Here is a 26782-nt window from a genome sequence, read left to right on the forward strand (position 1 = left end):
CTTGTGCTTTCTTTCATCAAGGGGATATATCTCTACTTTTGGCAAAGACGTCTGATGATAATTTAGTCGCCGTTCATATAGATCAACTCAGATCTATTAATATATGTCTATCCAGAAAAATATTAAATGACAACAACGACATGTTTCAGTGAGGTCCTGGACAGAGGTAGACTAAACATACGCTTAAATATGTATTCTCCTTCCAGATTACAAGGTGCTTAACAGATAAAGTGCTGTGTAAATGGTCGTGCTGCTTTCCTGCATTTTCTGTACATTTTTGACAGGTCTATAAACTGTGTTCAAGATAATCCCCTGCCTGATCTTTTGTTTGTGATCAACACCATTTTAAACAGTTTGAATCCAGAAAACAGAAAACCAGTATGTTCTTTGACAAGCCCCAAATATCACCAAAGTAATAGTAAGAAATGCATTTGAAATAATAAAATCTAAGTCTCATTATTCCACTACCCTGAAAATGGGGGCAAACTGACAGTGATAATGGCTCTGCACATTTGTTTTTTCCTTCATAACATGAAGATATAAAAATTCGGACTAGCTGAACTAGATTAGAAACTTGATCTAACTTTATGATACTTAGAAAGTCTAGCACTCTTCCTGATTAAACTCTCAGACTGGATCATCAGCATCTGGGACTGTAAAATACAGCACTTATAGTAATGTGAATCCCTATGTCCTGACAAAAAGCATTGTGACTCACCACATGTCAGTGGAAAAGAAAAGAAACAAAACCAATCCAAAGCAATCCCCAGGATTATTTTTTTTTTTTTTTTTTTACAGCCCAGTGCTATTTATAGAAGGAATATTTGGTGCCCAACTTGGGTAAGTATAGAGATCGAATATAGGCACTATCCATGTCATAATTGCAAGCATAACTACAGCAACTCCGATGATGTTAATTCCCAAACCAGCTTTCACCTAAAGGAGAGGAAAAAGAAAGCAGAAACACACATCAAGATACTGAAGAAAGTTTTTAAAATGCTAGAAATCTGCTTTAGGAAGTTTTGCTTAAAACTCACCATGTCCATAACAGTTAAATGACCATATGAAAATACAATGGCATTGGCTGGGTTTGCTACAGGAAGAAGGAATGCAAAGGAAGTGCATAAGGTAGCAGGTATCAAAATGAACAGTGGGTTCACATGTATGGCTTCAGCCTATCATAAAAGAAAAGAGGGAGAATGTCTGTCAAGTGACACATTTGCCAAATGAAATACATAAATACAAACTTACTATATTAACACAAGTGAACTGTGAACAGAATTTCCATTTTAAATAGTGAAAAATAACCTTTTCTGATAACTCATTTTTAAGATTATATCTGGGAATGCTTCAGAGGAGAAAAGGTGATTCTAATACAAAATAGCTACTGAACTTTAAATTTGCATTTGATGTTCTCTAATTGTAGTTGAGTCCATGGAATAAGACTATTGCAAAGAGTTTGCACACTGCATAAGCACTAAAAGCAAAAACACTGCAAGAAAGATGATAAAGTTGAATTTGTATATAATACATGAAGGGATTCAACAAAGTGAGAACTAAGGTTTCTTGTAAAAGAAGGACATTGGTATGTGTCTAGGCTGCCCAAGAGGAAAATCTACAGACTAGAAGATGATCAGTAAGTTTTGAAGAAGAAGAAAGAACTGGGTGTTTTGATAAAGATGATGAGAAGGGACACAACTGAGCTAAGGAGAGAAGGAATGAGAATTACATATAAAGCACATCTATCAGCCCTCTCTGCTCTTCGGTGGCAGCCTGAAATTTGTAGTGTTGACCATTTTTGCTGAAGATGTTGTCCTGAAGAAACACTAAGACAGCTGTCCTTTTAAGTGCTTTGACTATTTGCAAATAGGAATAACAGTCTCAATTTTTGAGTGTTGAACTTTTACCTATTTTTACTGAATTTTCAGCATCTCTTGGAGGAAAGCCCCAGAACTACCTAGTATCCAATGCACAGCACAGCACAGCAAAAAAATGCATGAAGTATCATATGGAGACTTTTAAAAACTGCTTCTTTGAGTAGCTGTATTATTACACAGATGATACAGTAGATTCTGATTAACAACAACCTGTGTTATACTCACCAAAGGAGATAATATGGGCAAGAATATTGTAATGGTAGCTGGATTGCTGGCCACTTCTGTTACTGAAGTGACAATAAGGCATGATATCAGGATAACCAGCCACAAGGGTAATGATCCTAGAGGGGTCAATTTACTTGCTACCCACTCAGAAAGTTTTGAAACCTGTATAAGGAATATGAAAACATGATTATGTTTTACAAATTGCTGAAAAGAAAATTTAATAAATGGTATAGAATTTGCTCATCTGCTAATTTTAAAATTTTTTTGTAAAAAGAAGAAATCTGAAATATTTTCCACATTCCTACCACATGTTCTTAAGCACATTTTTCTAATTCAGTGGTGTCCTATAGGAACCTATGCAAACTGTATTTCATATATTTATATTTGCATCTCTGAGACATTTAGAAGGGTCATAATCAGAAAATTGTAATATGTATATATCAGGCTTCATAACCAGAGTTTGGACCCAAACTACTTGGTTTACTGGAATAGCTAGCAGAGCTCCACATGGGAGGTACCTCAGTGACATGGGACGTTAACCTTAAGGCTTTGGAAACAGTGTGTCTGCACAACTCCTACCACCATCACGTTTAAATTAAATAACAAATAGTAGTCATCACTGTGCATAGTCTTTGAAGACAAAGCAAACTCCTTCTTTTGTAGCCCTGCTTTCTGGACGTCTTGAATATTTGTCACATTTATTGTGTTCAATATTTCTACAGAATAACTTGATAAAACAAGAGAATAACTGAATTCGCTGCATGTCTGAATTGTTCCTGATGTGGGTCATTCTAATTATTCAGTATCTTCTATAAATGGCATTACCTCACAGCCGTCTGCCAGTGCAAACCCTCCACCAACAAGAATAGCTATTTCCCAGGGCATGCATGACTGAAATTCCTTCCAAGTAATCAGTGGAGCGTAACCAAAAACAGCTAGAGAAAAAAAAAAAAAAAAATTAAAGAAAGCCCACCCCACCAACATTTTAAAACATATTGAAAAACATCTTGAAATAATCTCTCTGAGGAAGTACTTGGGAAATATTCAAAGACAAAATCTCATCATTATAACATGAAGAAAGTCTTTGACATGAACAACTTGCACTTCCTTGGACATATCCTTAGCTGATGAAAACTGTCACAGCCTGAAGACAATAGAGCTATAACAGTTTCCACCAGTGGAGCACTGGCTCCTCTCCCCTCCTTCCCTATGTGGAAGATAGCAATGGGATATCAATGAGCTCTAATTTACTCAGTAAAACTATTCAGACAGTTTGCTGAGCAAATACTGTTTCACTCAGACTCATTTAGGTTCTGATCTCTGTGAACCCCCCAGACCTCATTGATTTCAGCGGCATAATTGAATGCATAAAGTGGACAAGCCAAAGGTATACTTTAATCAGAGTAAATTCCATTTCGAAGGGGAAAAATTAAATGAGAATAAACTAATTTACCATGTTGAATTTTATATGGTACCTTAAATAAGCAGTAACATTTATAAAAAATAAACCCAACCCTGCCCCATGCAGTCCCATTCAAACCCACTGGTGTCAGAAACTGCTGGTAGCAGGTTCCTGCATAGCACTAGCTCCTGCTGCTCATATTGCTTAATTGTTGGCACTGACTTCCAGGCCAGGTATTCCTTCTATCCCAGTAAGATATTATCCTGTATTAAGATTGTAACATTAGTATTTAACAACATTCCTCTAATGAGTGCAATAAGTTATATTTATGGTAGTATCTTAGATACCTTATTGCAGTAAAATCCACATCAAAATATACTCAACTGTTTTCTCCATCTGAAGTCCTAGACAATGTTTTTGCTGGAATAATAAAGAACAGGAGGCCTATCACTAAGGCAGTTGTTGAATCCGTAGCATAGCCTTTATACCTAAGGAGAAGTTAACAAGAAAATACCACATAAATACATATAGTCAGAAGTACAGGAAAAGAGTGAGGAGCAGGATGCAGAAGCAGGAAGGAGCTGTTATGGACTGATCACAGCCCCCCATTCCCCACCTCCCTCATGCCACATGGTGCAGTGGAAAGAGGTAGACGAGTCAGGAATGAAGGAGTTAAGTTGAGCCTGGAAAGAAAGGGGCTGGGGAAAAGGTGTTTTAGTTTTTGTCTTTGTTTCTTGCCATCCAATTCTATTTTTAATTGGCAGTCAAATTAAATTAATTTTCCCCAAATCAAGTCTGTTTTGCCTATTATGTTAACTGGTAAGGGATCTCCCTGTCTTTATCTCAACCCATGAACTTTTTGACCTTATTTTCCACGTCCTGCTGAGGAGGTGGAGTGAGAGAGAGGCTGGGTGGTCATCTAGAAGCCATCCAAGGTCAATTCACCACACCTGTAGAAATTTTAGATATAAGTCCTCTAAACTCATAAATAACCATCTTGAGTAAACATGTGTTATTTTGTCACACAGAAATAAAATGGGGGAGGGGAATGTTTGGGAATAGCTGATGCTTAAACAACTAGTTTTTACAGTTCAATGATATATTTAATAATTTTAATATGCTCTGTAATAGTTTCAGTGCAATAGGTCTTAAGAGCACTGTGCATACCCACAAAAGATGAAGCTTTTATTGCTAAGAGAAGGCAGCAGAGCTTTATTATCATCCTCCTATGGCTGTCACTACTAGGGTCACAGACCCAAGGGCCATGTTTATTTTGGTCACTTCCAGTGCCTGAGAACTGCTTGCACTAGTGTTTCTTAAACTGATCCAATGTCCTTCTAACTTGTACAGAGTATCCCCAAGACCAGGTAAAATGCAAAACTGAGCTCTAAGGCTATTTTAACACATTCATCTGATTCTGTTACACACTGTTAGGTGGTAGCATAACCCAGTCTGTCTTATTTTAGTCAAGATGGTCATTCAAATGAGTAAGAACTTTGCTGAAGAAAGTTAAACCCAAATTTTTATTTTTCTATTTTCATTTTATTTTTTTTTTCTATTTCCTAAAAGTTCTTCTGTAAGTTTTCTTGAACCAATAGTCCAATATATTTGTCGTCTCAGTCTCATACCATATGCTTTTATGCATATGCAGCTACAGTAGGTCCAAGCATAACTTCCCAGTAGGTTGAGGTTTTATACTAAACCAGGGATTTTCATTCAAAGGGAAAAAGCATCTCCCAGTTATGTTACAAATATATAATCTGGTAGATCCCATTGTTTTAACAACAGTGTCAGGTGAGAATCAAAACCCCTTAATATGCATAGCACAACTAGCATAGTTTTAGCTAACACTGTCACAAAATGAAGCTGCCATTGAAGTTGTTCTCTAATATACGCTGTTTCCTGCTTCCTACTGTCTTCTAGCACTGAAAACACTTTAAAAAAAACCTATTTATTGTTTTGTTATGGTTTCTTAAGGCAGAGGGTTATACCTGTATATCACCTCTAGCCTAGGATCAGATGCACTGGGTCTAAAGAACAGAAAATGTCTTCATCTAGGACCCTAGTCTGCACTCTAAGACCTGCTAGGCGTTTTGAAGGATGGCAAAATTTAGATACAGAAACAATTAATGGTGCCACTTTCTTCAAGTCAGCTGCTTCTTCATTGAATGGTTGAGGTTGGAAGGGACCCCTGGAGGTCACCTGGTCCAACCCCCTGCTCAAGCAGTCACCCAGAGCCAGTTGCCCAGGACCGTGTCTAGACAGCTTTTGAGTATCTCCAAGAATGGAGACTCCACAACCTCTCTGGGCAACCTGTGTCAGTGCTCAATCACCCTCATGTGTAAAAAGCATTTCCTGATGTACAGGAGGAACCCTCTATGTTTCCATTTGTGCCCATTGCCTCTTGTGCTGTCACTGGGCACCACTGAGAAAAGCCTGGCTCTGCCCTCTTTGCACCCTCCCAGGTATTTTTAAACATTGACAAGATGCTCCTGCAGCAGTCCCTTCTCCAGGCTAAACAGTCCCAGATCTCTCAGCCCCTCCTCATAGGTGAGATGCTCCAGTCTCTTAGTCATCTTTTGGCCCTTCGTTGGACTCTCTCCAGTATATCCATGTCTTGTACTGGGAAGCCCAGATCTGGATGCAGCACTCTGGCTGTGTCCTCACCAGTGATGAGCAGAGGGGAAGGATTACCTCCCTCAACCCACTGGCAACGCTCCTCCTAACACAGCCCAGGATACCATTCGCCTTTTCTGCAGCAAGGACACATTTCTGGCTCATTTTCAACTTGGTGTCCACCAGGACCCCCAGGTCCTTTTCCACCAAGATGCATTCTAACTGAGTGGCCCCAATGTGTACTGGTTCCTGGAATTGTTCCTCCCCAGGTGTAGGACTTTTCACTTCTCCTTCGTGAACTAGGATGGTACAATTTTTTGATCACAGAAACATAGTATTCCTGATGCGAAATACCATTCTCAGAAAAACTGCTTGGAACACAGACAGCATCCTACCATTAGTCATACTATTATGAAGACACACATGGCATCATTCCAAACAGAAGCTTTTCAATCATTATCAAATTTTGAGATAAACATCTTTCAAAGTCCATTTATCCAAGCTGTAATACAATTTCATATACAACATCTACCTGCTTATAACACTGCAAATCTGATTGCCCTATAAGGAAGTAAAAAGCTCTTGATTAAGGAGATCTCACAATGATTTCAACTGAGATCATTATAGAGTACAGAACTGGGCAAAAGTACATAGTGGCCTTATACTGGAAGTAAATAAAGGAATAAACCATGCAGAATAAAGAAAACATATAGTCAGGCAATAATCTGAGGAAGCGTGAGGAAAGCCCACCTTGCATACATCAGCTGTAATCAGCTGGAGTCTAGTGTTGAACTTTTTGTTTCTTGAGGTTCATAAAATCCTGGCCAAAGGCCAACTTGAAACTCCTCTAGTTGAAGATAATACCCTATAGCCTGGAATCAGGCCAGGACATGGAAGGAAGTTGCTGCAGCAGAAACGATGTGTGATCCTGTGCTGTCAAAAGACGCAGAGGAAACGAGTGTTTCCCCTGTGCTTCTTGCTATAGTGTTATACAACGTTTATTAAAACATCCTGCTGTCTGCCTCCAGAAGGAGGTAACAGGGGATCAAGGCAGGACAGTAAAAGATTAGTCTTTAATAGATTTATAAAATTTTCTTAAGAAAAAATAACTGGTAAAGGTAATGTATATTTGAAAGGCTTTTGATAATGCTGCTTAAAAACAAGCTCTACTCAGTACTGATGCAGCACAAATGTGGATTAAAAATTGTCTGACATTTCAAAAGTAGTCCTTAAAAAGTGAGGATATATCATCATTAAATATCAATATTTCTGGTGGGATTTTTTTTTTTTTTTTAAATCAGTGCTTGCATTTTAAAGGGGTATTCATTAACTTATGAGGATGCACACAAAGGTCTGAGAACATGAACATGGGTGGTGAGAGTGATGGGAATTTGTTTCTTGAAGCAAAACTTCGAGCATCTCATTTAGTTTGTCAAAACAAAGCTTATAATTTGATATAATTAAACCAGATACATATATCCTTAAAGCACCTATCACAGAAAAGTTTTTAATCCATCAGGGAAAGACAAAAACAGATGGCTGGAAGCTACATTCAGACAGAAAATAAAGTGCGAGTTTGTCTTGTTTAATTTGGCAACTGAGATGATTATCCACTAGAACAGACTATCAAGAAAAGCGGTAAATTCCAAAATCTGAGGAACCTGTTCTTTGCCACACTGAAATCAAGCCTGGTTGCTTTCTGGCAATTCATGTTCTAATAAACCTGCACTGGGCTTAACATAGAGAACAATGTAGCTCTTCTGATCTTCAGGATGTTAGAATAAATGAACTGATGGTCCTGTCTGGTTTAAGACCCTAGGAATGGTGTGATTCCCACCTAATAGGACCCACTCACTGGTCCAGGAGGGTTTCAAGGTTACTTATAGCTCTGACATTGCTGCTTTTCATAAGGACAAAGCTCATATGTGCAGGTGACAGAACTCCCCTGAGGCCAGCTTGAGACTGGGATAAGAACCTGTGGAAAGCATTATCAGATTTCTGATAAGAAATCAGATTTCTAAGGGCAGAGAATATTTCCTTACATTTGTTTCCTGTAACATAAACTTAAGGACATTGTGCACGTGCCTATCGGTATACTTAAATCCAAAACATTGAATAATTTTTTATGCGGAGGCATTAGGGAACAAGTGTGTGAGAGATATAAGCCACAGTTCATGCACTGCTAGAAGCTTCTTAGACATCACAGTGACGAGTGCAATGCAACCACTGATAGAACCACAGTTCCTGGGGTTTGAGTTCTTTTTCCTGCCACTTTGTTTTCTTGAAAGAAGATGGCTTACTACTACTCGCAGCTGTACCTGTACTGGCTCCTTGCCCCATTCATGTATCTTGGCTGAGAAATTTTCGTTGCTCAGAAAAGTAAAAGCCTAATTTCCTGGTTTTATGCCTAATAATGCAATTGATTGATAAATGAAAGTTATCTGGAAGGTCCGAATAGTAAGAAATGCTTTCTTTCCCTTTAAAGGTTTTGTTAGGGAGTAACACAGGCTTTGTTTCTCTTCAGGTTACCTCACCCAAATTATAACATGATTCAGCCTAATGTGACATAACACCTGCTTTCATTCCCTTCCAAGGAAAATATTAGAGGGTATCCACAAAGTAACATCCCTGTGCAGAACCTATAACCACACTCACTATGAGAATATTCTGCTTTTGGATCTCTGGACTGAAATAATTAATTTGAGCCATAATTCCCATGTTTGAAAAGTTGTTTACAATGTCTGTTTTTGTTTTTCAGTTTCAGATGTATCTCGTTAAACAGTCTTCAATGAGCACTGAATGTTAATATGAAGCAGAAAGAGAAGCAAAGCCAGCCTGATTGCTTAGCTAGCTGATTGCTTGATTAGGTCAACACTCCAAAACCCCCTCAAGAATACAGTGTTCCATATGAGGCAATGATCATCAGCTCAACTGTTGTTATAAGGGAAAAAAATGTTCTTTTGTAATTTTTTTGATAATTGAAAAGTAAATAATTTTAAAATCACCTTAGTTTTTAATACACTTTTTAATGCTTTTTTTTACACAAAATAATTTTACTTTGCACTTTAAATCTTCAAAGGGCTACAAATATTCTTTGTAACATCCTCTACCAGATTTTCTGTCAGAGCACTTGGGGAAGGTGTGTGAATGGGTAGATGGTGGTAATATATTTAAAGAGGTGAAGCGTGATGGATGCATGTTCACATGTCATTTATGACAGACACACAGGAAAACACAACGGAAAATTACCATCCAAGTCCAGCACTGGCCTTTGACCCATCCAGTAATAAATGTTAAATCCAGAAGGACCTAAACAGCACAAAGTCCTGCTCCTCCCAATCCTGCAACTACTTCCCAGTATTCCAGAGCAAAACTCAGACCTTTATCACAGAAGAACAGAACTGAAATTACAGTAATTACAGCAAGAGAACAGTATTATAAGTTCCTGCAAGAGCAACTGATTTCTTAGGGAAAAATGTCTAGGTGATCTTGGGGACTGTGTAACCAAGCTGCGGCAAAAGGCAAAAAGAACGTGATAGTTCCTAAATTGTTCCTGGCTTTTTGATGGTTAGTTGAACTGTATCATTGAGAGAGTTACATATGAACAGATATTAATTTATATCATTAATCAGAGTTGTCAAAGTAGGGGATGTTGACCTGTATGTATATAAGTGTGGCTGTCACTAAGGGTAGTAGATCAAAAAATTTTAACCAAAGATTTATTCTTGAAATTGCAGATTTGATGAGGAAGTAGGATACTGTAACATCAGTCATTATGCATTCTCCCTCACTGGATCAAGTCTGAAGCACTTTATTTTATCCTTTAATGGGATTAACACATTTCAGATATTGCACATATACATCTATGAAATTGTTGGAATTTACCTATTCTGTATACACTACAAAGGTTTTCAACAACTTCAGCCTGGAGTATTTCTGAAGTACTGAAAATATTATTATTTTTTTTAAATTGTGAAGAAAAGAAAGTGTATAGTTAAGACACAGTTCTGTTCTTTTTGGTGTATCAAAAAAAATTACTTACTTTGGGAAAAGTGAAGACCATCCTGGGATGAAGCCAGGCTCTCTGGTGAACCACAGCAGGGTCATTAGAATGAATAGAACAAGTGTAACAATTTCTGGGTAGCTATAGCAGAAACAGAATGCATTATACATTTTCCTGAATTCACATTTGGATTTACTCACTCTTGTTTGCAGATTTAGAGTTTGCCATACCTCATTGGTCCGAGCTTCTTGTACTCCTCCTGAATCACCTGCGCTGAGGCCTCTTCTCTAGTAGTTTTTTTCTTGCCACACTTGAACATGTTTTTAAAACTGGAATGTAAATCATCAATATTGAATGACGAATCAATGTTGTATACATTTCCAGTCACCAATAGCACTTTACAAAAGTAAAATTTTCACTTTACAATGCAGTATCTCCCATTTAATTATCACACACCAGACTGAGCATTTTGGAATTAACTGACAAAGCCCAGTGGGAGATTGACAGAGACAGCAACAAAATATGTCCTGTTATCGACTAGCTCATTTTCCCAGGAAGGATGAAACTTTAATCATAGGAACTAATTGAAACAATCAAATACATAACCTGGCTATTTAATGAAAGTCATCTACTACTTTGCTTTACTTTGTTTTGTAATTAAGAAGTTTGTATCGCATGAATAACCTGTATACTTATTAGCAGACTCTTTGCTATGAGCTAGGTTTTTATTCTTGGATACAATCCTTACACAACGTTAAAAAGAACACTATCGAAACAAATCAAGAAAAATGAAACAATAAATGTTCACATATAGAGTTGTAAGTGTGGAATTACACTAAGTCTGCTTAAGAGTAGACAGTCTCACTCTTTATCTTTTCCAGCAATAGCAGCCATGTAGTTGTGGAAGACAGGTGTGTCCCCATTGTTATCTCTGCAGATGTTAGTGAACTCATGGAGAACAAGGCTTTCAAGAATCAGCCCTAGACAACTATTGTCTTCTCCAAAACCTTAAAAGCACAAGCTCTGAGGGGAAAAAAAAACCCATCATAGCACTACATACAAATTTTGGAAAAGTGGAAGTTTTTTACTTCACATTTACATATACAGTCATCCAGTTTATAACACAGGTATTACTTGATTATTCAAGACAATCCCTGACTCCAGAAAAGGTCCTGACTATAAATCTGCCAGTCTTAGACCAAAATGTATAAATTTTCAGTATTCTTCTGACCTGGACACATGTATTATCTAAAGATGATGTGTATATATTCTAAAGGAATGGGTATCATCATTTGTAATATGGACTTTTCACACTGGACTGAGTAGTCAAGGATCTTTATTTTAGAAAATTCTTGTCCCACTCAGATATTCAACCATACTAATCAAGGATTCAAATTCTCCTCTGCTGCATTATCTTCATATTGAGCCTGTTAAACTTAGATGTAATATTTACTCCTGGTACAAAATTTCTCTTAAATCATCAACTTCTAGTTTTATTGATTACATTTACTTACTCAAACCCGAGGAAAATCCACTGGAGCCAGATCCAGGAGAGCAGAAGAATAATAACTGTGATGGGGATGGAAAGGATAAACCAGGATCCAAAATTGATGCACTGGCAACCTGGGTAACGTCTGGATGAAAGCAAAAAAACTGGTCAGTTGAGCTTTGCAAATGAATGAAGACTTGTGAGAAGTGCCAGAAAGCCCTGCTGCAAGGGATAGCTTCTGGCTGGCAGCTGACTTCAGCATGAGGTGGCCTCTGATGTCCTCGTCCCTCACCCTCCCATCCTGTTCCTGATCATCATGACAACTACACGAATTCGCTGTGCCAGTTATTTGAACACTGGATCAGCAATGGGTCTGTGGATCTGACACCAATCTAAGTGTGTCTAACCTGAGTTCAGTAGTCAAGGAAGGGCCATTCACAGCATTAAGGGCCATTGGGATTACAAAGAAACAGAGCTTGAAGAAAAGAAGTGGAGAGGAGACTTTAGCACAAGAAAATATACCCAAATGAACAAGCTCCAATGAACTTAGAAGACAACAGTGGAGACAACATCGAGACTTGTGTTGTTCAAGGTTCCATAAGGGATTAAAACTGATTAAAACCAAAATTATTATTACTGATTTCCATGAAAGGCAGAAATGTTCATTTATTAGGTGGATTGTCTCTCCAGTCACCCTGTCTCTTTGAGGCTGTCTTAATCTACTGTTTACAGATGTGGGCCATTCAACCAGAGCTCTCACTACCATGTGTATTTAAGAAAAGAAGAAATGGGACTTTGGTTTTATAAAAGAAATGAATTTACTGTTGAATGAGATAGATGCTGGGCAAAAAGACCAGGTAGATGAATCCTGTTTTCCAATTTATTTTATGAACAGAAGTTATTCTTCCTTTGATTTCCTCCAGCTCTACTGAGAGAGTTTTTAATGTGAAAAGTGAGAAAATTCTAGTCTCCTTGAACAGCCTTCCTCCTTGATGCAAAAATCAGATGGAAGGGAAATCACAATGTCCAGAAAGAGGCTGTAATGACTATTTCCTGTTATTAGCCAGTCTTTTGTATTTCAGGCCTTGCTAGTGAAAAAAATAATTCTGGTGGTCACATAGGTCTTTGAGGCAGTAAATGCATATTAGAAATGCTTTCTCAAGTATTGTGCAGATTTTAGGACTGATCTATATTTATTATGATGCTTAAATATATTTCAATTAAAGTGCCAGCAGGGACTGAACCCAAACTCCTCACCACTTCTTGAAGTGGTACTCTAAATTACAACTGTACATAGTGATGCAACAGTGAAACTGGAAGAAGAAAAGAAATTGTGCTACTATATATAATTTATTGATTACATGGCTATTTATCTTTTATTACATGATTATTCACATCAATTTTTGAATGTACGAATTCCAAGGTAGGAAAAAAATTACATTAGCATAGCAACGATTTAGCATTTCATCACTTGCTAAAGTGTTTATGATATTTCCTGAATTATATGTGATAATTCCTTCCCAAACAACAAAACAAGCTCTTGAAAACTTTATACTAAAGAGTCGATTTCATTATAAAATATTACATTTTTGTGGTCAGGTTTCACAGTAAGTTTGTGCAGGGCTGAATATATATGTATTTCTAGTATTCTTAATATTAAAGTTAGGTGTTCCTAATTTCCAGCAAATATTCCTCATGTAGACTGGATAAGCAATTTAGATGATTTAAAAAATGCTCTATTATATAGTGTTGATTGAATTATCTGCTACTGTTAGATTATCTACTACAGGTTTTGCCTGAGGCAAAGATGGACAGGACACACTGAATTATGTATTTTCTGGACCTATTTTGTTTAGAAAATGAAAAAGTGTGATTGATTTTAATAATCCTTATTTTATAGTGATTCAGTGTCAGTAACAATAAACTCTTTCTAGGCAAACACTACAAATGCCAACAAATTTGATTCATAGAACAAATACAGATAAGATTATTCCTTTTATTACTTTTATAAAATTGCTCAGATTGAAAATAATGTAATGTTGGCAAAGTCTGATTCTTCATGTTGGAAGGTCAAAGTCAGTTACCAGAATAGGATTCAGGAAATTGAGTAACCGGTCAGTGAGCCTGACTGAAGAACCAAAGGTTTCATCATACGATTTTCTCTTCCTCCAGCATAGGACAACTCAGTTTTCTCCCTGACACAGCGATTTCTGGTAACCCTTTCTCTCTCTGATCTCTCCACAGCCTTCCCCTCACTCTGGGGTGCAGCTGCCTGTGCTCCTAGGATCCATGGCCCTGCCCTAGCATTGCCCTAGATTGCAGTGCTGAAGAAAATGCTTTGTGTGGGAAAGAGCTGTGAGAAATTCTCTACAGCAGAGCTATGTAAGAGTAGATAGGTGAAACTGCAGGTGTGATATAACTGACTTGGGGAATATTAATTCCAATTTATTTAATACTGAAATTGGGAAGATATGAGGAATGTGGACTTTTGCAGTGCCATTTTAAGTGTTTTGTCACTGAGTGGGAAACCCAGGAATATGGGTATGTATGTACAGCTCTTTTGCTGAATTATTCTACTTTAGACGCTTATGATACATGAAGTTAGACTGCAAATGTGTCCAAGTCATGCTAACAGGTCAATTTTCACTTCAGACAGGACATAAATACAAACAAGGCTTCTAAGGAGAAGGGGAACAAGACAGTTAAAGATAAAAATATTTGCACAGTTAGGTGGTAGATTCAGTTTATGTTAAGGATTAGGCTCAGTGGTTGTGCAACTTTAAACAAAATCCTGGTGGGGTATAAAACTGGATTACACATGCAGTCCTCCATGCATGGTCCTAGCAGAGGGTGACACCCAGGGGAAGAACAACAATCTGCTTATGCATTCTTGAAGAGATTGTTAACAGTTAAGAAAAACTGAAAAACCAGCTGCAAGCCAGTTTTCTTCAAGTTTCCTACAACATCAGGGAAATGAACAAGAACAGTTCTTACCCCTAGTAATCCGTTTTGGATTCTTCTAGGCTTTTGAGTGTGAAGCCTGCTTGAACCGGAAATGTTTACATGTCTAAAAGTTTAAGCCTGAAGGACTTAGAGTGCCATAGTCTGTCCAGTGTAGTTCTTTGGCCCCAATAACAGACACTCTTATAATTTCCATACTGTTTCCATTATTGCTAATCTCTTAGCATGGGCTGATTTGCAGACTGTACCACTTCAGTTCTCTTTAGCAGCATGCTGAAGCCAAATTTCATCCATTCATGGAACACAGGTTGGAAGAAAACCTATCAATAACTGGTCTTTCACTATTTTGCTGTGTGGAATACAGACTAGTGGGTATAAGGTAATAAAAGGATTGTGCTCTATTTTGTTCTATTTTAAAATTAGAGTAGGAAAATTTCTGGCAATGAGTAGTTTGTAGAAGAAAGAAAAGTTCAGAAAGAACTACTGTTTTTTCAAAAGCTTTGGAATGAAATCTACCAATTTTCTTTTCAAAGTAGTTCTACTCAGAAAAGAAAAGGAATATGAAAGAATGTTTTTAATAACCTCAAAACAAAGTGTTCTACTGAATGCAAAGTTTCAGACTGGTTTGAAATTATTTTTCTTTGATTAGCGGACCTAAATTTCTCATTTCAGCAATGTATTAGGCATAGCCTCCTGAAAGTCTCCTGATGCTCTCTTCTAAATAGACCTGGACTTAGCTCCTGATGTACTTAAAAATGAATAATAGTCCTTTACAGCCAGATAGTGTCTGTCATATTCATGTTTACTGTCTTCCTCCTCATATAAACCCATCTTCTTTTATGCAGCTATTCAAAGGGTAAAGTACCATTTAACCAAAGAATCGTCACCCTGTTGCATGTGTTGGGTGATCACTTCTAACCTTTCACATCTTAAGGCAAATACAACCATGCAAATTCATTTTATCTCTTTAACAAAAAATAACAAAAAGGAAGTAATAGACTTAAATAATATAAAGTCAGAGTTAAGATTTCTAATGCATTTTAAGGGAGCCATATGAGAGCTCAAGAAAGAGCAGTAAACATTCTGGATTAAGAAGAATGCAAATAATTTAATATAGTATCTTACGTATTGAAGTGCTCAGCAAAAATCAGATTAGTTGATGTTCCTGTGATTGTGGTCAGCCCTCCAATGGTAGCAGAATAAGCAACACATAAGCACATCACTTTGAAAATTCCACTGTATTTTTCCTCTCTGCTTTTTCTCCCTGCTTCAGCAGGTGGTAGGTTCTGCTTAGAAGGAATATGCACCCGTTAATATATAAGAAGGGCTCATCATCAAGCACAAAAATGGGATTCAAGGATGTCCCAGAAGAGCCAGACAATTGCTGGCAATATAGCTGTACAGAGTGTGATTTGGTTTGCTGTTACAGTGGTACTACAGTTACTCATGCAAAGGAAAAGGAGGGAGAGTCGAATTCTGAAGTCCTTTTCCTGAGCTGTCTCAGATGTTACACAAGAACTTCCTTTATATGTACACCTGATATATAGAGTTTGTACTCTGGTGAGGTTGGTTTAACTTGGATAAAATAGACTGGGAGCACAAAACCACTAATGAAATAATTACAAAAGCAAACTGTGTGTATATGTGTATTTACACATTTATCTCTTATTCACGTGAAACTAGTTTCATTGTTAGCTGTGCCATATTAGGTCTTGTATAGAATTGAGATTTAGGTTAAAACCAAGTTACACACATTAACTGCATAATAAAAAGACACCTTAAATACCTGTTCCTTTTCTTTTTCACTTTCCTTTTCAATTGTGCACACGGTACTACCCACATTGTTGTTATATCTGGAAAAACAAAGGCATATATTGTAATAAACAGATATTTTATTTAGATGAATTCTTAGAACAGAACAGTAAATTAATAACTATTACCCATTAGCTTGCTTTTCCTTCTCTTTCCAGTCACTGCTTTCACATTCTCCTATATTTTCTGTAAGACATTGATGCAAAGACCGGTAAGTATGTAAGGGAGCAAAACTGGAAAGACTCCAGCAATATGTCCTATTCTGTGCAATCACTTTACATCAACCCATGAATACAAGTGCCAATCTTGAAAACAGCTGAGTTGTGCCTTACTCCTTCATGACTCCTATTCCCCAGAATCTGAATCTTCTAATGAGGAGAAATCTTTCTAATTTACAATCCAACTGTGTACGTAACCAATTTAGATTAATTTGTTCTCCCAACATTACCCTAGAGCTTACAAAGCTCTTTTTTTCTTAATAATGTTTAACCATAGTCATATTTATTTATATATTCAGCCTGCCATCATATTTCTTTATGCCTCTTCTCTTCTCCTCTCCTCTTATATAACTGCCATATCCTGCACCTGTTCAGTTTTAATTAATCTTTGCGAACATGAGAGACCTCACACACAGTAATCCAAGAGAAGTCTTACAGCAAAGCATGTAATGATGCTAGTACTTCCCTAGCTATTCAACTTTATTTTATGTGGTGTTCACTCCACTGCAGAGTATGGATGGGCAAAGACAAAAACTGTGCTGAGTGCCTACCGTCCAGCTCCAGGGCTGGGTTGACGGACCCATTAGAGCAAGACATCTCCAGAGCATCAGCTTCTGTTTCAGCTCTGATGATCTGCTGAGCTACAGCCTCTACGATTGGCATCACCATGGCAGCAGCAGAGGTGTTGCTGAGCCACATTGACAAGAAACCACAGCTAACCATGAAACCCAGCATAAGCCTGAAACAAGAGAGAAGAGTCTGTGGATACTACAGCAACACCTCCTATCACCACTCTATTTAATATAAATGGAAAGCTTTTTCAACAGAAAGCTTGAATGTATGAAACAAAGAAAATTTAAAGCCTGTAATTGAGTTCTGAGGAAGTTTATGAATTAAAATTATCTTGATTAAAGACACTGAAATGGTATATTAGAGTTAAAAGATGAAATATATTATAAATTGTAATAGAAGTAATAATATTTATTTACAGAATGATACTGTATTTTAATTTTATTTGAAGAAAGAACATCATGCATGTCACAAGTTCAAGTGAAAGTTAAAATGGCTATACTGCTAATGTTATTACTCTTGTATTGTACAAGCTAGGTCAAAACCCTAGACTCATCACTTAGGCTGTAAGTCCTCTAGATACCAGTCCAGGTGTTAGAGGAAGAAATATTAACAATTCAGTAAGTGGTATTTAGTTCTTAATCAGAGCCCAAAGACAGGTGTAGGGATTATTTGTCCTTCAATAAACATCATATTTAATATTAAATAGGAAAGTGAAGGTCATTACAATGTCTTAGTTTGGTCTTGACACAGCTTACGCTAAGTTTACTACAAATAGGCAATACATCTGTGCAATTCCCAATTGCACTGATTCAATGCACTGAATTGCATCAGTAACTGGAGTCACTGTAGTTCTACACTCAGAAAATGAAATATTCTATGTCGTATCTGGTGAAGTTGGAGAGTAAACTTACAATACAGGCAACATCATTGTCATTTTTAATGCATCTCTTGGAGCTGTAAATAAGAGTAGTCCTCTTGTCTTCCTGTCCCAAGGTGTTGGCAGTGTCATTAAACACCTGCCATGCATCACCACAGTGAGAGAACAACTGTGAATGGAGGACTGTGGTATTGCAGCATTTTCTGAGAAGTCATTTGTGCAATTTGTAAAGCTCTTTGCCTAGCCTTGATCAAAAGCTTCGCAAAATCTGTAAGGATTACTCAGCACACAAAGATTTTATACAAAAATAATGTAAACAATATTTTATGATATAAAAATAGCATTCAAAATGCCTCTCATAGCCTTTCACGTCAACTAATAGCAACAACTTTTCAAACTTGAATTTTTCTCGACAGGAGCACCTTGTCTTTTTTCTGTGTACTTTTAATTGCATAATGGTGAAATGATCTGCAGACCTGCAAGTGGTGGACCTAATTCAATACAAATTGTCATCAGTAGTACAAAACCCACTAACTTTATGCAGTTTTTGATTAGGTCCTAAGGTGGAAGTTGGTGAAGAATTGTGTTTTCAGAAATAATTTTTATGCAGAAAATACCAATCAGGCTAATCTCACTGAATATGAATGTTCACACTGTAGAGAAATATAATTTCAGTACAAGTTACAAGAGAATTTAAAATCACAGCAAAAAAAGACATTCACTAACGTGTCAAAACTGTTCATCATAAATTTCCAGCATTTGATGGACTGATGGGCAGGTGACCATTTAGTACAGTGTGGTGTACTGTAATGAGTGACTCTAAAATAGATTAAAAAAATAAAAATATATATACTAACCTGTTCAGCCCCAGTTTTTCTGCATTATTTTCCCTGTGCTGGTGTTAAAAAAATATTCTTCATGGAACCTTGGATGATAATTTCATTTATATTTGACTATAAAGTCACTTTTTGCTATGTAATGCACAATCAATGTTTTATTACTCATTCTAGTTCTTGCAGGTTGCATAGATGTATTCACCTTTCCCTGTCATTCTGCAGACAGACTGCATGGCTCAAATGACGGGAGGCCTTTAGGGACTCATAGAATCATAGAATCATTTAGGTTAGAAAAGACCCTTAAGATCATTCAGCCCAACTATTAACCTAACACTGTCAAGCCTACCACTAAGCCACGTCCCTAAGCATAAATTCTACACGCCCTTTAAACACCTCCAGGGATGGTGACCCAACCACTTCCCTGGGCAACCTGTGCCAATGATTGACAACCCTTTCAGTGAAGAAATTCTTCCTAATATCCAATCTAAACTGCCCCTGGTGTAACTTGAGTCAATTTCCTCTTGTCCTTTCGTTTGTTACTTGCAAGAAGAGACTGACACCCAACTCACTACAACCTCCTTTCAGGTAGTTGTAGAGAATGAGAAGGTCTCCCCTCAGCCTCCTGTTCTCCAGGCTAAATAACCCCCACTTCCCTCAGCTGCTCCTTGTACGACTTGGGCTCTAGACCCTTCACCAACTTTGTTGCCCTACTTTGGACACACTCCAGCACCTCAATGACTTTCTTGTAGCGAGGGGCCCAAAACTGAAAACAGTATTTGAGGTGTGGCCGCACCAGTGCTGAGCACAAAGGGACAATCACTTCCCAAGTCCTGCTGGCCACACTATTTCTGATACAAGGCAGTTTCTACAGAAGAATGCAGAATCCAGAAGATTCCTGCTATTCTACTTCCACTGCGGCATCCCCCATCTCCTCTAAGGCAGAAGCCTCCTACAGTGATATCTCTACCTTGGGCTGGATGCGGCTCCAACGTGCACAGGCTGGCTGGGGACTCCTGCTAGCGGAGGAGGAGGGCTGTGCACAGGGAACGGCATGCATCGCTTTGCAGTGGGCACAGCTAACGAGCAGCAGATGCTGAGAGGTGGGAGGATCCTCTCCTTCACAGATCATCTTATCATAATCTTATCATCCTTTTGTCATGATCAGGAAACATTATAGAGCTGAGATAGTTATATGAGGGATACTGCTTCCTCAGGCTTACAAAGCTATCTGTGGAGCTGCTCTAGGTATCCTCATCAGCTGGCTGCAGATTTCTGTGTTTACAGCAAGTTCCCAGCGGTGTTCAGTTTAGCACAGCATGCCATCCACTTGTGTTCTCCCTTTCACGATTTCAGCCAAAAAGTGAGGATTTAGAAGTGATCAAAAAAAAGAGAAGTTGAAATAACTAAAACCACATAGCTCAAGAATATACCTAAAGATAATGGGAGGCAGTTGATCAAGAATGTAAGGAGCATTTTGTCAAAAAATAAAGCTACCATCTATCAAAAGATGCAGGAAAGTTCAAAATACATGTGATATTTAAAATTAGGACAGACAAATCACTGAGGAATAGAAATAATCCAGCATTTCCATGAGGTTTTAAGAGTTAGATCACCTAAGAGCCACCTCATTTTTTAGACCTAGGGTTTCTATTTTTCTGACTTTTTACTTCCTGTCACTGTCTGCTTCTTGACAAGGAGTCATAAGCATCATGTGTTCTGGGAAGCCAGATTTGCTCTATGAATCTTATCAGCAGCCTTACTGGTGTGCTGACAGATAAATCTGTGGGCCTAAAGCTTGTCTGCAAGCCTGTAAAGCAAGAAAAGAACAGAGTTTTCACCTCATAAGATATATGCTGATAGTAAGTAAGTAGAGAGTGTGTGAATTCATTTCCCTCATCACCTTGTACAGATAGGGAAGTTCCTATTCCTCTGATATTTTCTTCATAGGTAAACAAAGAAAAAAACTATAAAAAAGACACTGTGCTTAATGTGTTTTTTCTTCCCCACCATGTCTCTAGTTTTATGACTCTTTTTCCTCACTATGTATTTGAACTCTTCTTGTATTTTTGGGAAGTATCCAGAATTTTGCATAATACTGAAATACAAATTAATAACAAGCATAGCACAGATTTTCAGTTGTAGGCATCAGATATGTAATGTGCTAACCACTATTAAGAAACTAGACCCTTACTTTATTCATAAATTCATCAGATTTTTTGTTCAGAATTTTGTTTATGAACAAAATCACTTCAGGGAATTCTCGATTAGGATCTCAGCAAAATAATAAAGTGTCACCTACAAATCTATGATATATTTTCAAATATCTACTTTGTTTCAGTAGAAAAGAAAGGATGGATTTCTACTACAGAAAAAGCAGTAGGCAATTATTTCTGGAATACATAGCTTTCCACAAGTATTACTGTCCTTCAAGACACTGCTTAACACATACCATGCAGGGTTGACACCCACCAGCATCACCATTCTTAAAGCCACTCTTTTGTGGAAATTCCATTTTTCTATTGACGTTGCCAAACAAATTACGCCAATCAACAACAGATGAAAGTCTTTAAAATAAGCAGATGCCACCTGAAATAAATAAATAAAAATATATTTGTGAACTAAATGGTGACTTTCTATTAGCATCTGATATTATCATTTTAATGAAAAAAAAAATTAGTAAAGTTATATATTGAAATAAATATTGAGAAATGGCTTTGGCTTAAATTTAGCCTGTTAGTTTCATTTAACCAAATGATGCAAGAGTAACTGCACTGAAAGTCACAGTGTTAAAACAAAATGAAAAATAAGACATGATATGAACAGCCTAAGATCATCAGTCACATCTCATGTACAAACTAAATCACCAATAAAATGTGTTTTTTTATTAATTTATCCATCTAGCCAATAGATAAAAGAACAACTTTAAACATAGACTTAGACTATGACCATCTGTGGTGTCCTCTCTTTGACATGGAGATGTATACTCAGCATTTTGCACATGGGGTCTTTACAGTGTCATCTCACTTCTGTAACATTGAGGATGTTTTATATTTATATAGTATTTTTCCATTGACTGGATTCTAAGCACTGAATCACAGTCTAAAAAAAAAAATATTAAGGAAATATGAACAAGTCCTGAGGACAAAGTACGTAAAGAAGTCTTGAGGCTTGTTTACAGACCTACTGTGATTGGCACTCAGCAAATCCAGGGATTAGCCTATCATGTTTCAACATTATATGGTTATTTCTTTGGAGATTTTATCATTGAAATCCATAATATGACAGAGAGTTAAAAAATAGTTACCTCCTTGGATCCCATTATACCAAATAATGGGAACATAAAGGCAGGGAGCAAAGCTGAAACAGCCAGCGGCAAAGCTTCTGTGAGCCAAAAGATGGCAACTACAAACAACGTGTATGCACATTCTGCTTCCTAGAATACAAAAGGCACCAATAAAAATATGAGTGGATCATTCAGGAAAAAAAATCTCAGTTGCAAAATGTCCAGTTATGTTAGTAGAGATTCCCCCCACCTGGAACAAGTATAAGTGAAGGTACCTGAATTTAGGGTACTTATTGCCAGCTATTGATAATCCTGTTAAGATCTGAAACATATTCTGTAAAACAATTTTAAATAATTTTTTATAGGATATAGTAAAATTACTTAAATTCTACCACTTATGAAAGGTGAGAAAAAGGTCAACTGCCTTTCCTTCAAGAACAATTAATCATATGGTTCATTCTGGAGCATTCTCAGACCATGAATTAACATAAATCACAAACATTCCACAGTTTCAAGCAAACCTTTAAACCTTTTGGAGTACTTGCAGTCAATAGTAGGTCAAATTTTGTCTCTCCTGTAATCAATGAAGTTTTGTCATCAGCATCAATAAGGCAAGGATATCATCTACTAGAAAATCACTGTGCAAGATTAACAAACACAATTGTTGTTTTTAAGATTTATAAATTTAGTGTGCACCTTTTATTTAAACTCCTGGAAAACAAGAGTTTTTTCAGGCTTTTCCAGGAGAATTTATTTGCAAATGTGCCTGTAAAATGCATCCACAGACAAATATAATGAGGTGAATTGAGCCTAGATTCTTCTACAGTCCCAGAAACCTCTTTTGTGTATTTTTGATTTATATTTCTGTTCTTGAAGAAAATGGTTTAGATCTTCTAATGCTACTGATGAGGGCATGAAACTACTCAGCAGCAGGAGACCTGGTTTTTACTGGGAAAGGAATATCTTAATGAGATGGCTCTCTGACTTCTGACTGGAAAACAATGTTAAATGCAAGTCAGTCACCTATGGCTAGCATTTATTTTTTGCAGGAAGCTTGTGTTATGTGTAAAACAATTTGATAGTGTGAATTCGTCTATCACCTAGCAAATGTTCATCTCTCTTAAGTCCTACAGCATTAAGAATTTTTCAAGAATTTCCTCTCAGAGAGGAAACTGAAATATTGAAACTGATGTGAGACAGTGTGAAGCATGTTACTCTGTAACCACTATCTGTGATGCAAGGACTTCTGAAATGGACTTTCATGTATTGTTACACATGATATATATAATGCATGTATCATAATGCATCACAGGAAAATTCCATTTTATTCTCCTGACATCAGAGTTGTACCAAATAGAATCACTAATACAATTTTTAGACAGCTGTTTCATCACCCTGGAGTTCTCACAACAGTTATTGAGTGCCAGAAAATTTATTTTAAGTAATATAAAATTAAGGTGTCCTGCCATAGCCTTTGCTCTATTTAAGAACCAGGGAGAATTTTTCAGATAATTGATTCCATTCATTTGGTATCAGACAACACAATGTATGATGAACTTAACAAAATCCATCATTAAATAAAAAGGTAATTGCAGCTGTCTTCTTGACAATTCATCTCCTTTGTTAATCATACAGAGCTGTTTAAAAGTGGCCAAAATGTAATAGTAAGGACAGGATTTTCAAAGTAGTCTAGATGATGTTAAGTAAGAAAAACATTTCCTGGACAAGAAAACAAATATATCATTCAGAACTTCATGTACTCATCACAGAATCTTACATTAAAGTTGCTGTCTTTACATTTCTATGCAAATATTCTGAGTAGGCACAAAACAAAACAAAACAAAACAAAACAAAACAAAACAAAACAAAACAAAACAAAACAAAAAAAAAACAAACAAAACCAACCAAACAAAAAACAAAACAAAACAAAAACCAAAGAAAACAAAATCCACAATCCACAATACAAACATTATGAAATCCTCCAAGGTCCCTTCCAATCCAAACTATTCTATGATTCCATGATTCTGAAAAGATCTGGTAATCTCAGGCTTGACATATATGTGCAAAATAATTACCTCTCAGATCAGGTCACTTACTTTGCTTTTAATGATAAGTGGAAGTGGAAGTAAAAGCAGTGGGGTGAGGACAATGAGCAGGAACCTTCGGTAAGCCAGGAGGTAGCTAAGAATCTTCATGGTTGATGGCTGGTAGATGAACTTTCTTGCAGAAACTGCCAAAAAATAGGTCTGACTTTAAATAGCTGACTCTGATTAATATTTTCCCAAGCTGTCACCTTTAGCCATTGCTAAAGCAGGCCAGTAAACCAGGTTAAAATTAAATCTTGCTCTTGATTGTTTTAGTGAGTTTATTAACAGTAGGTTGATAAGATAAGTGTTCATCATAAACCAAGGCTAGATGTCAGCCTTCTCATGACTTTCTCTCCCTGCCCTTCCTCATAACAAGTTTATGTAATCAGAGCAGGTTTTAGACATGTTGATAACCAAAAGTTTCAGGTGCTCTCTCAGTCACTGCTGGCTTCAGTAGGAAATCATAACACCTAATAATTTCAAAACCAATTATGGCATTATGTGAAAACATATGCAAGATCATTTTACTGAACAGAATTAAAAATTCATCTCCATCCATGGAGATATTCAAAACCTGACAGGATAAGGTCGCGAGCAACCTGACTTAGCTCTGAACTTTGCTCTGCTTTGACCAAAAGGTTGGGCTAGATGACCTGCAGAAGTCCCTTTCAGCCTTAGTCTTTCTATTAATTCTGTCTGTCTAGAATTTGAAACACACGAGAAAAAAAGAGAGTTTTTTCTGTCTTGCCTGACAGGGAGTGTATAATAGTTAATTTTCTCTTCTCATGAAGAAACAGGATAAGGTGTTCCATGTACATCATATAAAGCTTTGAGGAAGGGTAGGAGTAGAAGAATTTCTGAGACAAAATTAAAAAAAAAAAAAAATATTTTACCTGAATTTTCCTGTTTTCAATAAAAGAAAACTTGGTACAGTTTTTGGAATACAACAGAATAACGTCAAATAAATAAGAGGAAAAGTTAGGAAAGCAGCTTGTACACTATCTGTGGGTTAAGATCAAAAGGGGAAGGAACACACTGTTTCATGCTCAGGATCTTACGTGAGGTAGAAAGATGGAAGAGGAGACAGATGAAGGAGTCTTTGAGCTACCATCAGAACCATCCAAAAGTCAGGTAATAAGGTAGATTTTTTACTATCCATATAGCTTTTTGATTATAAGGATCCCAAGTGTCAAGGTACAGACGAACCAAGTGATCAGATTGCCAGTGTTGAGGACAAACTTTTCGTTTCAAGAAGGTAGGACTTTGGTTCTACTAAGAGAGCGGTATTTCAAATCTAACTGACAGGAAGGAATTGATTGAAAACCTAAAGGTGGGAAATAATTTGGGAATTAAAGTAACAATGAAATAACAGCCTTTGCTACTGCACAGACAGAACTGGGAAAACAGATTTGACACAACCAAGGGAGCTGAGATAGATCTCCCAAGAAGATAATATAAGGGATAAAGAAGTTCAAGTGAACTTGTAGCTTTTGAAAGGGGCTATTCTAACTACATAATGACAAATCTGGTTTGAAGGGTTCAGAGACAGTGAGCAGAGAGGGATACTATGGTGCCTGCATCATGAAAGCTTCAAATATCCAAAACTGAAAAATGAATTTTATGAGATCTGGAAAAACTGGCATGTGACTGAGGACTGTTATAAAGGAATAACAAAAATATGGACAAATAAATTTAGGAAATTAATTTCAGTTGGACACGTCAAATAAAATTTCTGTTAAAATGTCAGAAATAGGAAGAGAACCAGATAATAGAAGGATTTAGTAAACGGAAGGGAAGACAAACTGCAGACAGTGCTGGCGTATTCAACACTTTCTTTGCTTGAGTCTTCACAAAGGTAAATGGTAGTCAATTCGCTAATGAAATTAATTTTAACATGGAAAAGGGAATGTACTATTGGCACAGTGTTGGTGGGAGTGCTGAATATTTAGATTTAATATATGTTTTCAAGTCAACAGTTCCAGATGAAATTCACCCATAATTCATGGGTGAGAATTCATGCAGTAATCTGAGAACTATTTTAGAATATATTTGAATATATTCTCATATGCCATATATTTGAAAAACTGGAGGTTTACAAATTCCTAGAAAATTGGTCAGGCATACATGGAAATGAAATATGGACAATACGTCACGTGAACTCAATCTAATTTTCTTCTTTTATTAGGCAACTATCTTAATGGCTGAAGATGTAAAATCTATGCATTTTATTTTATTTTAATACACTCTTTTAGTTGAACTGAGAGCAATTCAGAAGTAAGCACAGAATAAATGCTCTAGGGGAAATTACGTTTGCGTGTGCAACTGATAAAAAGGTTGTTCTTGAAGAGCGGTTACAAATGCTTTACATTCATACTTAGATGACATTTCAAATGCTGTCCTCAAGGGGTCTTTTTTGATTAATTTTCTAGCCCATATTTTCATTAGTGGCTTGGATCATAAACTAGCAATAGGCAGGACAAAGATAATACATTCTAGCTGATATTAGACCATAAAGACTGTTTT

The 26782-nt window shown here is 36.9% G+C and overlaps 1 protein-coding gene across 1 annotated transcript; it reads right to left on the bottom strand.

The window, feature by feature from the left end:
* Nucleotides 1-792: 792 nt before the first annotated feature.
* SLC13A1 (solute carrier family 13 member 1) lies at nucleotides 793-24367 on the bottom strand. The gene is made up of 15 exons (XM_033011471.2): nucleotides 24269-24367; nucleotides 22194-22322; nucleotides 21339-21475; nucleotides 17155-17342; nucleotides 16514-16571; nucleotides 16360-16426; nucleotides 15699-15862; nucleotides 11638-11757; nucleotides 10354-10452; nucleotides 10163-10264; nucleotides 3889-3992; nucleotides 2928-3037; nucleotides 2103-2264; nucleotides 1038-1175; nucleotides 793-936 (listed from the first exon to the last, which is right to left on the bottom strand). Exons 1-15 carry the CDS (start codon nucleotides 24365-24367, stop codon nucleotides 793-795), a joined length of 1821 nt encoding a protein of 606 aa, XP_032867362.2.
* Between the last annotated feature and the right edge of the window lie 2415 nt (nucleotides 24368-26782).

Source organism: Tyto alba, unplaced genomic scaffold (genome assembly GCF_018691265.1).
Source record: "Tyto alba isolate M040663 unplaced genomic scaffold, T.alba_DEE_v4.0 Super-Scaffold_2, whole genome shotgun sequence".
In the NCBI taxonomy this organism is placed as follows: Eukaryota; Metazoa; Chordata; class Aves; order Strigiformes; family Tytonidae; genus Tyto; species Tyto alba.

Excerpts from the sequence above, each read along its gene's own strand:
- SLC13A1 (XM_033011471.2), bottom strand. The coding sequence starts at position 24,367 with ATGAAGATTCTTAGCTACCTCCTGGCTTACCGAAGGTTCCTGCTCATT. Across the intron at positions 17,343-21,338 it reads GTGGGTGTCAACCCTGCATG|GCTTATGCTGGGTTTCATGG; the intron begins GTATGTGTTAAG and ends CTCTTGTTTCAG. Across the intron at positions 3,993-10,162 it reads TGGTCTTCACTTTTCCCAAA|GTATAAAGGCTATGCTACGG; the intron begins GTAAGTAATTTT and ends ACTTCTCCTTAG.